The 15003-nt window shown below is 49.1% G+C and overlaps 1 protein-coding gene across 19 annotated transcripts in view; it reads right to left on the minus strand.

The window, feature by feature from the left end:
* EPB41L1 (erythrocyte membrane protein band 4.1 like 1) overlaps window positions 1-15003 on the minus strand; it is a 145203-nt gene that overhangs the window by 46151 nt on the left and 84049 nt on the right. For all 19 annotated transcript variants that reach the window (XM_058433140.1, XM_058433146.1, XM_032143234.2 and 16 more), the window contains 8 exons: window positions 14141-14245; window positions 13539-13581; window positions 9917-9992; window positions 6940-7158; window positions 4511-4598; window positions 3780-3932; window positions 1870-1967; window positions 1447-1622 (listed from right to left, as the gene is read on the minus strand). In XM_058433140.1, coding sequence (XP_058289123.1) covers window positions 1447-1622; window positions 1870-1967; window positions 3780-3932; window positions 4511-4598; window positions 6940-7158; window positions 9917-9992; window positions 13539-13581; window positions 14141-14245 — 958 coding nt within the window. The remainder of the gene's footprint in view (window positions 1-1446; window positions 1623-1869; window positions 1968-3779; window positions 3933-4510; window positions 4599-6939; window positions 7159-9916; window positions 9993-13538; window positions 13582-14140; window positions 14246-15003) is intronic.

Genomic DNA, 15003 nt, shown 5'->3' on the forward strand with positions numbered 1-15003 from the left:
AAAAAAAAAAAAAAAAAAATTTTTTTGAGACGGAGTCTCATTCTGTCGCCCAGGCTGGAGTACAATGGTGTGATCTCAGCTCACTGCAACCTCTGCCTCCCGGATCCAGGCAATTCTCCTGTTTCAGCCTCCCGAGTAGCTGAAATTACAGGCGCATGCCACCATGCCCGGCTAATTTTTGTATTTTTAGTAGAGATGGGGTTTCATCATATTGGTAAGGTGTTCTCGAACTCCTGACCTCAGGTAATCTGCCTGCCTTGGCCTCCCAAAGTGCTGGGATTACAGGCATGAGCCACCGCGCCCAGCCCCTACTTCCCACCTTTAAGCCACTCTCTACAAACCTAAAAACAATAATGATGGGTACAATTTCTTAAGGTGCTACTATATGCCACAGAATATTTTCTAGGCATGATCTCATTTAGTTTTCCCTAGAACACAGCAAAGTAGGTACTACATGTCTTGTAGAAGAGGAAATAGGCTCAGGGAGTTAAATAAGTTGCTTAAGGTCACCCATCCATTCATTCAGATATTTATGAACCACTTCCGGTGTCCAGAGAACAGCCCACGGTGACTGTCAAGCTGATATTTGAACTCAGATCTGCATAATTCTGAATCTCCCCAGTGCCCCATGTGACTTCTGAACATCACCTACAAACTCTAGTGTGTACATCCTGGGGAGAGACTTGGGCCCTGAAGGGTGCTGATTTAGTAAGTCTGGGGCAAAACCTGGGAATTTTCGTGCTTAACAATCTCACAGGTGACTCTGATGAGACGTGGTTTGTGCACCACATTTTAAGCCCTGTCTGCTTGCTACAGGACTATATAGGGCCAGTTTTCATTGATATTAAGGGCACCCATCAGTCCAATAGAAATGGGGACAGTGGAGAGTGCCATGTGGTTAGATTGTCAATCAGCCCAGAGCCCAGTAGAACCAAAAGAATGACCAAGAATGATACCCTGGCCTCCCAGCAGATAAGGCATCATCAGCTCCACACTGCAGTCATAAGACACTATTCTCCTAGTATGAGGACGACCAGTGCAGGGGACACCAGCCTGCAGCAGAGGGATGCAGGGGAGAAGGGTGAATCAGACCTGCACTGCCAGGCCCAAGGTTAGACCACAGGTTAGACCAGTGGATTGCTAAGCTTCTTGGGTAGGTGGCCCAAACCATATGGCTAAACCTGGGACCCCAAAAGACCACGACTCAGGGAAGTTGTGGGGAATCCAGAAAGTGGTACTGTCACATCTCAAGTGGGAGTGAGCTCTAGGTTGGGACTAAGCCACCAAGAGCTGCCCAGGGACAGCACTGGTCTTGAGGGGCCAGCCTGGCAGATGAACTTGGGATGCGTCTACCATTTTCCTGCTCATTCTGCAGAATCCAGCATGCCCACTCCCCCAGTTCCCTCTAAAGACCATTCCCCCCCAGCCCTCCAATTTGGGCCATACCTCCATCAAGGCTGCGGGACATGGTGTACCGTTTGCTGGAAGAACGCTCAAAGAAGGGTGCAGGCCGGTCAATGAGGGCACTGGCCTGGCGAGTCTGTGCCTGGGTCCTCCCACTGTACCGGAACTTGGAGCCCATCACCAGGAAGCCCTTGGGTGGGGGCTCAGGGGACACCAGCCTGCAGCAGAGGGATGCAGAGGAGGAGGGGGAATCAGACCTGCACTGCCAGGCCCAAGGTGAGACCACAGCTGGCCTTTCATCCCACTACCCCACCAACTACAACAATTCAAAGTGGTCCAGGAAGGGAGGGACTTGGGGAAAGAGTGGAGGACTTTCCTAGAGTTCTCACTAACTCCTCCCCCTGCTCCCCTCCATACACATGGCCTCTGCCCCATCCCCATTACCCCATCCAAGGTCAGGCTCACCGGAAGAATGTGTGGTGCTCAATGCAGACCTTCCACAGTCTCTTGGCTGATCGATGGTTTGGGAGCTTAAAGCCAATTGTGCTCTCAAATTGCTCATACTGGAAAAACAAAAGGGCAAGTTAGAGGCAGGGCCTGAGCTCACTCTTGCCACTAGCCCATTCTTTGTGTTTTTTATTTGTTTAATGTTTTTTTGAGACACAGGGTCTTGATCATTTGCCCAGGGTGGAGTGCGGTGGTGCAATCATAGCTCACTGTAAACTTGAATTCCTGGGCTCAAGAGATCCTCCTGCCTCAGCCTCCCAAGCAGCTGGGACTACAGTCAGATGACACCAGACCAGCTAATTTTTTGTAGAGAATGAGTCTCACTATGTTGCCTAGGCTGGTCTCCAACTCCTGGGCTCAAGCAATCCTCCCACCTCAGCCTCCCAAAATGTTGGGATTACAGACATGAGTCATCCTTTCTGAACTCTTCTCAGGCATCTGCGACTTTGGCCTGTTCATTCACTGAATCAATAAGGGTGATTGAGCCCTTACTCTGTGATGGGTCCAGTGCTAAACACTAGAGATACATGGAGACCAAGGCAGAAGATTCGAGTGGGGGAAGGGGCACTCCAATAATAAATAAGCAAACAAGATAATTGCAGACACTGATCAGGACTACAAGGGGAATGAAGGGAGATGTGTGGTACAGCAGAACTGGGAAGGCATAGGGGCTCCTGTCATCTAAGGAAGAGCAGGGGATCCCCTCTAGACCTAGATCTAGGTGATCTTGAGCTGACATTTGAAGAATGGGAAGGAACCAGCTATGTGAGAAGTGAGAGGGGGAGACACTTTCAGGTAGAGGAAACATCAAATGCAAAGCACTCAGGCAGGAAAGAGCTTGACTTATTCAAAGATCTCAAGGCCAAAGAGGCTAAAGCACCTTGGGCGTGGGGCAGTGTGGCAAGGGATAGGTGGGAGAGGTAGGTGGCCATGGAAGGAGTTTGAAGGTTAGCTCAAGAGCTAAACAGAGTTCCTGAAAGGTGTAAGCAAGGGTGTGGGTGGGAAGGGCCAGTGGGCTTGCCATGATCTGATTTAAGGGACTTTTTAAGATCTCTCTAGCAGCTATGAGGAAAATGGCCTGGAGAGCACCAGAGGCAAGGGAGGGCAGTGAGAAGGCCCTCATAGGCACAGGCGAAAGACGGGGGCTGCTGGAGGCGGGTGTGACAGAGAGGAAGAGAAGCAGATGGGTTCATGTTTATTCTACAGGTACAACCAAATGGGCTTTTTGATGGGTGAGATGTGGGGAATTGAAGGAAAAGAGGTGTAGATGTATACATGTTTGCATTTGTGTGTGTTGTGTGTGTAGTCGAGTCTGTGTATCTTAAAATGTGTACAAACTTTCATATTTACAAAACCTAAATACATGAACTTTACACAGACATGTATTCATTTATCTGTGTGACCTGAATGTATGTAGTTATACTTCTTTTTTTTTCCTCCCTTTTTTTTTTTTGAGACAGAGTCTTGCTCTGTCACCCAGGCTGGAGTGCAGTGCCAGCTAATTTTGTATTTTTAGTAGAGACGGAGTTTCACCATGTTGGCCAGGCTGGTCTCGAACTCCTGACCTCATGTGATCCACCTGCCTCGGCCTTCTAAAGTGCTGGAATTACAGGTGTGAGCCACTGCACCTGGCCATATGTGGTTATACTTTTATTTAGGCTCCTCTCTCTCTCTCTCTCTCTGTGTGTGTTTGTGTGTGTGTGTGTGTGTGTGTGTGTGTGTGTGTGTGTGTGTGTGTTGTGTGTGTGTGTGTGTGTGTGTGTGTGTGTGTGTGTGTGTGTGTGTTGGCAGCCCAGGCCCAGCTGCCAGGGTCCACTCAGTTCTAATTGATTCTGGTGAGGAGGAGTGCTTCCCCAAGGCAGGCTCACCTCCCCAGGCCGGATCTTGATATAGAAGTTACTCCTCTTGTAGGAGATCTTGAGGATCTTGGGCCAGGCAAAGCGGTTGATTCTCAGCCGGTCCCGGTAGATGAGCAGGCCATTAGCACAAACGCCTAACATGATGTCGATGCCCTCAGAGTCCTGCATGAGAAGAGACCATGGAATGGGAGGCCCGGGGTCCATGCCTGGGGACAGCCTGCCACCCACCCCGAAAACACCACCCTGTGCGCTGCTTGTGACGAGCTCTCAGGAGTAGGGTTAGAGCCTCCACACCGGAGTCCCACTGACCAATCCCTCCCATAGTCATTCAGTCATTCACTCATCCATTTAGGTATTTTTTCACCCACTCACTTGTTTGATCATTTGCTCTGTCAATCAATCATTCATTCACCCAGCAAATATTCAGTGGCACACACTTGGTGCCAGGCTATGTGCCAGGTGCTAGGGATACAGAAATAAACTAAGGCCTACATCTTTCCCTTACAATGCTCCCAATCTAGCGGTGGCTCAAACAGGTTCATAAATAAAAATACATGGAGAAAATGATACAGATCATGAGAAAATAAAAGGTTATGGAACTTCGAGGAATGAGAATGAGAACAGAAAAGTTTCAAGTTGGAGGTAACACAGGGTCTGGCACACCAAGCCCTAGGGAAAGGCCTGATAGTTCTTTGGGGGCACCACCCAGACACTAGGGGAACCCAGGAAGCCAGTGGTACCTTGGCATGGTGCAGGTCTACTCCGTACATGGAAAGCTTCTTGGCATTCTCTAAGAAGTGGATTTCTGCTTCTCCCGGGGTCATCCCCCTGAGGGAAAGAAAGTGATCACAGGTGACCAAGGGAAAGGCCCAGGCTTGAGTCCTGCTGTACAAAGGTATCCACCATCAGAACCCATGATTCTAGGAAGTCAAATAGGCTAAGCCTCACCCTAATCTTTTCCCTCTGCCCTCAGAGCAGGATCGTGTACCCTAATTCCCACTTCAGCCCACCCAACCCCCAACTTCTGCCAAAGCTCAAGTCCAGTCTTGTTAGTCCAGGGAGCATACAAGGGCTGAGCTGGGAGTCAGGATTTTTGCCTCATTCTGCCACTGAGTTGACTGTGAGCTATAAATTCTACTTTTCCATGACTGTAAAACCATTGTTAAGGACATTGTTCATTATAACCAGCCAGGGGCTCCTAAATTATTACCCACATAGGATATTTCTTGCAGAATTTAGTATCAGAAGCCACTTAATCTCTCCTAAGGAACAGGTGTACATTCTCCTTTCCAAAAAGAAGAGTTATGTAATTAATCAAGTTCCTTCTTTGCTTTGGCTGCCAGGAAACTTGGACTACATTTTATACTTAGTCACAGCAAACATTTATTGAGTACTATGTGCTGGTTACTGTTCTAAGCACTTTACACGTATTAACTCACTGAATCCTCATAACAACGCTGTAAGATAGGTATTATTATTATTCTCATTTTACAGATGAGAAAACTGGCACAGAGACATTGAGTAACTTGTCTAAGGTCACACTGCTATGAAGGAGAAGAGTCAGGATTTGAATCTCGACAATGTGACTTCAGAGTTTATGCTCCTAATCACTTCATTACAGGTCTTGTGTATCCTCCAGGCCTCAGTTTCCTGTGACCTGTCAACCTCTGGGCTGCTGTGTGGGATACTTGGACACGAGATGTCAGTGTGCTTTAGGTCCAAAGAGCTTTAGGGATAGCCCTTAGTATTTCTCCAGCCCATATTGATCTGAACATCTTTCTCTGAATTATTATGACTCTGCAAATCCTAAGATGTCTTGCTATCTAGGACAGGGATGACAAATAGATGGCAGGCAGGCCACTACTCCCTATTCCTATGCCCAGGGGGACAGTGCTAACCTGGGCATTGTAGGGAATCAGTGTCCTACTCAACACAACACCACAGCAGTCACTATTAACAAAGCAGAGTTAGCGTGCGACTCAGAGACAGCATTTGCCACCCTTGACCTAGCATTCATCACACCCCAGCAGGCTCTTCCCCATGTACACGATCCCTCCACATCTGACTGTAGCCCTCCTCTCCAGATGATGCCCACAGAACAAAAGCCTCCTAATTCCCTCCATCCTCAATAGTAATGAGACAATATCACCATACTCCTTTCCCTGGGTGCTGCACTTTACAGTTTATAATGCACCTTCACATTATTAATTATATTGAGTCCCCATAACAATCCTGGACTTACAGCCCCGAATACTTCCAGCTTAAAAGGACCCTACAAATCATTTAGTTCCAAGGGTTCCTCTCCAGGGGAACCCGTAGAGAAGCAATGGCAAAGGGGAGTATCAGGGTTTTTACAATGACTGAGAAGGTGTTATGGGCATTTACTGGGTCCCAGGGATACTGAACATTCTGCACAATGAATTCTCCTGCCCCAAATGCCAATAGTTGAAAGACACTGATAATCTAACTTTGTGCATATACAGGTGAAAAATGGGGCTTAGATAGGTTAAATAACCAGCCTACAATCACACTAGTTAATTATCGTCCAACTGCTGGAATGAGGTACTTTCCCCTGCACGATCAACTGTTCAACCCCTCGATCCACAGACAGCAACACTAACAGCCAACATGCAGTGTGCCTTTAATATGTGCTATTTAGGCTTCCCAGAAATCCTACAAGGTGGGTTTAACAGCATCCACCTTGAACAGATGAGGAAACCAAAGCATAGGAAGTGAAATGAGCTTCCTGAGATCCTCTAGTTAGAAAGTGGCAGAGCCAGTATAGGAACCCTAGCAGGCTGGCTTTCGGGTCCAAACGTTTGAACTCTATACCAAGATCTAGACATGAGGACACTTACTCAGAGACACAGTAGCGATTACTTTCTCCAGCTGGCAGATAAACGTATTCTCAGAGGCCAAGGACAGGGAATTATCACAACTATAGAGGAGCTTAAGAAACTTGGGTCCCAAAAGGTCATCAAGGCCACACAGCCAGTCACTATCATTCCTATTTACAGAGATGATTTGCTCTCAGATATACCTCAAGCTAGGGGCAGAGCCAGGTGGGGTACAAACAGCACAGTATGTGGTGGCCTAGGACATTCAGGCCTGCAAGGAAGGCTCCCACTGGCCAAGGAGCCACGGAAGGCCCTGGCTGGCACCCTCTTACCTGTATGTCTTATGCAGCTCCATGATCCTCTCCTCCAGCTCCCGGGTCTGGTTAGGGGCGAAGCGGAGCTCACTGACATAGTTGCCCACATGCTCCTCAGCATCATAATCGCCCAGCTCAGCCTGCACAGCGTAGGAGCCCAGTAGGGCGTGCGTGACAAAGGAGCATGGCAGCCGGCCCGTGATGATGTCTGCCCGCAGCTGCAGGCACAGGTAGTATCTGGAGATAGGGGAGAGCCAGCATGGGCACAGGGCCCTACTCCTCCCTAGATCCCCCAAGCACAGCTGTCCATTAGAACCAAACAGAACACAGCTCAGCAGAAAACGATGTTTGTAGACATTGGCGCTTCATATATTGACAATCTGGGTATGTCTCGTGAGATGGTTTTGCAACATTTCACATGACTTTAAGCATTTTTGTGCATTTCTAAATTTGAGGGATTTGTTTTCCATTATGAGAGCATTTTCAATTTCTAACTCAATTTCAAGCTAAATAGGACTACTTTGCTGGTTTGGCCATTACAAAATGTCGTGCAGTTTTAATTATACAAGTAATATACTGTATTCATGTCGTGGAAAAATTCACACTTTAGAGGTGACTCTAAATTTCCTCTTGATGACCAGAAATGTATGTGGTTTTGATTTGTGGGTGTTTCTTACCTGTAAATGGCATCAAATGCTGTCTCTGATTCTAATAGCTCACTTTTTCACACCCAGGCCTTAGAGCCCTCCCATGTCAGTACATGTGACTCTACCCCATTCATTTTAACTTTCACATTGTATTCCATGTCCCAGATGAACCTACTTGCCAATGCTTTCCCAAAACTTTCTTATTTTGCCTCCAGCTCTAAGTAAATTGTCTGAAAACAAATTGATTTAAAGAAACATTTCCAACTACCAGGCCATGATTTTTTATAACTTTTATGCACACTTGGATGATTTTACAATTTTAGAACCATTTAAAACCATTTTTATTGCTTTTTTGGTTACTATGTATTAAAAAAAAAGTTTCATTTTTAGCCAGCGATGCCTCCCTGTCCATTTTTGTTGTTTCACCATTTTTTTTCAACTGCTTATTTCTTTTTCTTTTTCTTTTTTTTTTTTTTGAGATGGAGTCTCACTCTGTCACCCAGGCTGGAGTGCAGTGGTGCGATCTCAGCTCACTGCAACCTCTGCCTCTCAGGTTCAAGCGATTCTCCTGTCTCAGCCTCCTGAGTAGCTGGGATTATAGCCACAGGCCACCACGCCCAGATAACTTTTGTATTTTTTGTGGAGACAGGGTTTTGCCATATTGCCCAGACTGGTCTCAAACTCCTGGTCTCAAGCAATCTTCCTGCCATTGTCTCCCAAAGTGCTGGGATTACAGGTGTGAGCCACCACATGTGGGCTTTTTTCTTTTAAGTATCTTTTACTTAATATAATTCTTACTACTTGGTGACATTATCTCACAGTCAGAACTGAAGTCCTGGCAAAAAGTATGTGCAGCCTCAGTGTGCGCCCAGGGCCAAGGCATAGACTCAGAATCAGTAGCAGCTCAAACATCACAGGCTTATGGGCATTCTGTCCAAAAATCTCAAAATTCAGAAATCACTGCCAAATATTCTGACCAATCTTTCATTTCAATCAATTTGTCATTTTGACCAGTTTATTTCGGGCCTAACTATTTTTGGCGAAATCAGCTGCTATAGCACCCATCTCCTGGGGCCATCTGTGCTAGGCAGGCCTAACTTCCCTCCTGGTGTCCCTGGAAGCACAGTGCCCAGGGTCTGGCACAAACAGGAGAGGTATCAGTAGGGAAGACCAGGGGGATTGAGGCTATGCTGGCCTAACCTACACAGTCCACTTGGGAATGGAGTTTCAGATCCTGCTGCTGCCACATTAGCCCGCACCTGACCTCAGGGCTCAGAACTAGGACTAATGATGCCAAAGCCCAGGCCTGATCTGTTCCAGGGATATCTGTCTTATCTCCCAAGGCCAGAGTCAGCACCTTGACCTTGGTCGATGGCCTGGCAAACAGGCAATCAACATGAAGATGAAGGAGGGACCCAATGGGAGAGAGGGGCTGGCTTAGGAGCCCTTCCCCTGCTGTAGGGGAACTCCAAGCCCGTATTTTATGTTTGGTATAAGGCCCATCACCTGGATGACACAGCCTCAGGATATCATGAAGTGAGACTATCTCTTTGGAAAGGGCTTAAGAGAAGGGCGTCCCCCTGTTCTGGTTTCCAGAAATGGGATAACCCCACGGAAGCTCCCATCCTGAAGGATGCTTTGCACTCATTTCCAATCTTCAGGCCATGTTATCTACTGGCCCTGAGGCACAACGAGACTGCACACACAGTCCACGCTTGCCCCAACAGCCCAGGCTTTTCTCTGTGAGGAGTCCCAAGCCCCACTTGACTTCCACGTGCCTGACGTGTGCACAGAGTGGCATGCAGACCAAAGTCCTATGTTCAAAGGAATCCCATTCTGTCCCCTCCATATTCCCAATGCTGCAAACTGGTGGCTCACCCAGCACAGCAGCCTTCACACAGGTTTGGTATGTCCCACCCAGAGATGGCCCATGCTATGTTTTTTTAAAGTTTACATTTGCTGCCAACATTTAGAACTGTGGTTTATATTCTTTAATCTCTAGGTTCGTTTCAACAATCAGGCCCAATTCCTACATGACAATGATGGCCCGGAGGGGAACAGCAACAGTTTTAGGTGGCTTCTGTCCTCTTAAATCTACAAGGGGCCCCACAGTTCCCTGTGATACCTCCTCCTCTGACGTCAAGGGTCAGCTGCCACTGACCACTGTGCTTGCATCACTGTGTTTCTCACAATGAGTCGGCTTCCTGTGTATGATGCTGTCTGCCTGACCTTGGTAGATGACTGCATTTGCAGCTGCTGTCACATACTGCCTGTGTCCCCAGGGCCAGGGGCCCTCATCCATAGTCCCACACAGCCAGCACACCTGTCTCTCCCTCCACAGCCCTCACCTTGTGATGTCTTCTGTCAGCTGGGCAGGATCAGGCGGGTAGAACTTGACTGTGAAGGCAAAATTCCAGGGGCTACCTGAGAGGAGATGGGAGAGAGATCAGTGAGGCCCTAACACCCCACTGGGTGGTCCAGATGCACCATCCTATGGGCAGTTTTTCAAAGTTTTCTCCCATCTATAATCTCGGGACAATGCAATCAGGAAGGCTGGAACATTATTCCCATTTGACAGATTAGCAAACTGAGGCCCAGGTTAAGAGACTTGTGAGCTAGCAGTAGGAAGGAAGGTAGAAAGAAAGAAAGAAAACTGACGCTGCATGCCAGGCACACTGTTAACTGCTTTACAAACATTACTTCAGTAAACCTCACCACAACCCCATGAGTAAGCCCTATGATTAGCCCCATTTTATAGATGAAGACGCTGAGGCCCAGGCAGTAAACTAGTCAGCCCAAGGTTACCCGGCTTGGAGGTGGCAATGCTGGGGTTCAAACCCAGGCCACCTGGCTCCTTGGTCTACACCCTAGTCTGGGTCACAGGATGTTAATGATAAGAAAAAAGTCTAGATAATACCACATTAAACAGGTTTCCTAAATTTGGACTTGTCAAAGCCCTCACCCTGCCACTGTGCATTGCAACTCTCTGAGGGGAACATGCATTCAAGAATTTCCAAAAATGATTTGATCTGTTGTATCCATTTTTCACAGAGCATCCTGAAAGATTAATGTTTCTCAGAACACATGTTGGAAAACTCTGCCCTGTATCATGTTGACTCCATCTCAGATGACAGGATTAGATTATAAACAAGACCTAAAAGGCAAATATAATGGGCTAAAGGTAACAAAGGGATATTTTAGGGGAATAAATGCTAACCTCCACACTTAGATGTGAAAAACCAATGGTACACATCTAAGAAGATACACAGGGGAATAAAGGCTGAGGTTATAGCTGGAAGCAAGCTCTGCAAGCCCAGAGAAGGGGTGGCCACTTGAGAGGGGATGAAGGCAGGTAGATATGAGGTACTGGACAAAATTAGCGAAACTCTACATATCCGCAACAATGGTCAGACCACCCCTGGGACATTTCAGGTTCCAGGCTCAAAATGGCCCCTGACAAAGTGAGAAAGTGAGGCCCATCCATGGCAGGGCTGTCGTCATGGACCACTGGAGGCCACATCGTCACTACCATCCTTGTCTCTGTGGTAACCACCATCTGCACCATACAGATGTCACATCTCAAACTCTTACTAGATGCCAGTCACTGTGCTTGCTAAGAACTTTATGCACATGTATAGGGGTTTGATCTTCATAATCATCCTGAAGTTGACTTTCTTTTTTATAGATGAATTCTGAGAGGTTAAGTCACTCTCTCAGGGTCACTCAGCTAGTCAGTGGTAGGGAATGGGGATCCTAACTCTGGCCATCTGGCCCCAGAGCCCAGGCTCCTGACCACACCGACTCCTTGGAAAGAGCAGCTTCAAGGAATAACAATAGTCTCAGGAATTCCTACCTCAGGAATAATAATGGTAATAATCAATAATAATAATAAATAGCTAATACACACTGGGTGCTACTGTGTGCAGGCACCATTCTACATGTAATACTCATTTAACCCTCACAACAACGTAAATACAAGTACTAGCATTACCCTGCTTTACAGAGAAGGAAACCAAGGCACAGTCAACACAAGAAGCAGATGAAGTTAACATTCAAATCCAGGCAGTCTGGCCTCAGTGTCTGTCTGCTTATCCCATCACACCAGATCGCCTCAGGGAAGCAAAAAGAAAACAGCTGCTGAGCACCTACTATGTGCTTGGTGCTATCCATACATATGTCATTGAACTGTCACCCCCACTTCATGAGGCAAGAACTACTAATCCACTGGCCAAGGAGAAGCAGGGTCCCAGAGAGGCGGAGAGCTTGTCCCAGGTGCCCTACTTTGCTCTACCTTGCCCCAGGTGCACTGAGGTTTGGGAGGAGATACACCCAACTCTGAAGCTCAGGCCACAAGGACCAATGGCGCCACCTTCAGAAGGCTGAGGTGCTGTCACAGAGGGCAAAAAATTGCTCCACTGGGGCACCAGAAGGTAGGATGAGGATAAATGGCTGGAAGTTACAGGGGTAGAGGCAGAGACTGTGGCTCTCCTGGATAAGGTGCTTGCTAGGGATCGAGACTATTACTCGATGACTTGGGATGGCTACAAGGAGTGACATCCACCAGGCCTGGGCTGTGCTGGCAGGGGCTGCAGGCCACCTCTGGGAGGGATGCTGAGACCTGACCATTTGGTCCAGCCACCTGTCTTTCCCAAGCTCATGGTCCTGACTAAACACCACACACTTGGCTGCCTGTATGTGTTCCGATCCCTTTAGTCATGAGAGACAGGCCTCCCAGCCAGGCTGGGGCTCCTGGGGGACAGCCTGAAGCCCAGGCAGAGGATCTGTCAGCCCCCCGAGGACTGCACTCTGTCTGTGTGCCTGCCTCTTTGTCTCCAACTGACAGAACCTACGGGAAGAATTCCTCGAGCCCCCTCCTGCAGAGTCAGCTGGCATCCCTGGGCCCAGCTGCCCGCTGTCATGGCAACAGGCTCAGCTACAGCTTTTCAGCCAGGGGACCAGGGAGTTCAGGAGAGACCAAGGGGGAGGGGTCCTGGGTGGAGGCATCTCCGCCTCGAGGCCCCAGGTCTCCAACTGCTCAGGCTGCCTTGCTGAGGCCATCTACCACCCCCTTCTGCCATTTGGGAGCTGCCCCATCCCTTCCCGACATGCTTTCTGTCTCTGGGCCAGAAAGGACAGGTTGTTGGCCTGCTCATCTGCCTTCACCCCCGGCCTTGAAAAGAGCACAGGATGGTGTTAGAAGGCCAGGGCTCAAGACCTGGCTCAGCCAACATTTGGCTCTGTGACCTCAGGTAATAACTGCCTCTCTCTGGGCCTCTGAGGAAAGGGTTGGTGCTTACTGAAGACTACACCATTCCTGGACAGAAGGGTGGCTGTTTCCAGCCCATCTGCTTGTCCTTTGTCCTAGATGGCTCTGCAGGTCCCTTCTAGAGCTGACATCCTGAATGTATTTATGATTCCTCTGCTAACTTGCTGTGTGACTCTGCACAGTTGTTTCTCTTCTCTGGGCCTTAGACTTGTCCTTCCCGCTCTGGCTTTTCCCAAGATCTGCCAATGTGAAGTACATGGACTCATGGATCTGAATGCATTTTCTTTTTTTTCCTTTTTTTGAGATGACATTTTGCTCTGTTGCCCAGGCTGGAGTGCAGTAGTGTGATCTCAGCTCACTGCAACCTCTGCCTCCCGGGTCCAAGAGAATTGCTTGAGGCAGTCCCAGTGCCTCAGCCTCCCAACTAGCTGGGATTACAAGCACCCGCCACCACGCCCAGCTAATTTTTGTATTTTTTTTTTAGTAGAGACAGGCTTTTCCCATGTTGGCCAGGATGGTCTCAAACTCCTGACCTCAAGTGATCCACCCGCCTCAGCCTCGCAAAGTGTTGGGATTACAGGGGTGAGCCACAACGCCTGGCCTGAAATGCACTTTCCAAAGGAGGAGAGAGCAGTACAAAGGGGGCTCTCATGGCCTGGAATCCCCTTACCCACCCACCTCCCCAAACACAACCAGCCACTCACTCCGGATCTGCTTCTTGATCTCCTTGGAGGGGTCCAGCCAGTTCTAAAAGAAAAGATAGAGATCTTCAGAGGGAAGACGCAGGAAAGAACCTGACTGGGCTGGGAGAGAGAAATATCCTGAAATGGCCGGTCAGCAGCCCCTTGTGGGGAACGCCCTTCCTTGGCTAAGCCTCTTGGTTCCTTTTCCTTGGGACTAGGAGGTAAGGGGAATGGGGCCAGGATTCACCACCAGGCTTGGACCCAGTGCCCCGGAGCTGCCACTGCCCTGAGGCAGTCCCAGTGAGCAGGTGATGCACCTGCAATGGGACTGGCAGGAAGAAGGAAACTCAGAGCCTCCCAAGGGTGGGGAGAGGCTCTAGCAGGGAGCTCCTCAGCTCCCCCAGCAACGCTAGCAGCCCAAATTCTCATCTGGGGGTGACCTGTATGTCACCAAGAAATGGCTGAGACAGGGAACCGCAGGTGGATAGGGCTGGTTGAGCCTTGGGGACATGCAAACAGAAGATGCTTAATGATTTGAGCACTAATGGATGCTGTGGGGGGTGGCCAGGATTACAGGGGCCTAATGGAAGAGCAGGTCCCACCCTGCTCCCTAGCCCAGGTACCTTCTGGCTGTCGGCATCACAGAAGGTCAGGCCGAAGTAGTCCTTCTCTAGGAGGTTGAGGTGTTCACAGACCAGGTCAAACAGCACCTGGCCCCGGCCATGTTTCTAAGGAGGGAAGCAGAGAAGCTGTGAGGCTGAAGCACACCCCAGGGTGAGGCTGGGAGATACCCTAGGCTCCACCAGGACAACTCAAAAACCCCAAGGGCCTTTTGGCGTCTGGACAGGAATGCAGTGCTCCTGCCACCCACTTGGCTCTGCCCTCTGAGTCCTAAGGGATCCTGGGGGTGGCAACAATGGCCACCTCCTTGATGGCCTTCTTCCAAGTTCTGGTGGGGGTTTCTGGACCTTGAGCTTGCTTGGGAAGAAGTTGAAATGAAAGGCATAGGAAGTGACGGCTTTCTCCTTCCTTTTTAGTGATTAGGAGAAGGAGGCTAACTTAGACCGAAGGAGCAGAAAACCTAGTCCTAAGCTTTGGGTGTGAGAGGAAGAGAAGCCGCCCCTGGAATAAGACAGAAGCAGGCAGGGGGAGAAGGGGAGGGCTTGGGACTCAGGGTCGCAGTGTGACCCTCCCTTCCCTGAGTGAAATCCAGGGCAGCCCAGGCTAGCCCACCACTCCCTTCCCCACAGCCAGTGAGGTTTCACAGAGGCTCATGGGGCCTCCATCAGCTTCTGCTGGAAGTACCATTGTTAGGGCCAGGTAGGTTCCTCCCACTCCTGTAGAGCTAGGCTTGGGCCTCTCTGAACCACCATTCAGAATGACGAAGCCGAGAACCCGACTGGGCACTCCAAACCCACAGGGGTAAAGATGAGCACCAATAAGGGGATCACATGGCAGGGGAACAGGAAGCAGTCACCACCCAAAG

Source organism: Hylobates moloch, unplaced genomic scaffold, assembly GCF_009828535.3.
Source record: "Hylobates moloch isolate HMO894 unplaced genomic scaffold, HMol_V3 SCAFFOLD_21, whole genome shotgun sequence".
Lineage (NCBI taxonomy): Eukaryota > Metazoa > Chordata > Mammalia > Primates > Hylobatidae > Hylobates > Hylobates moloch.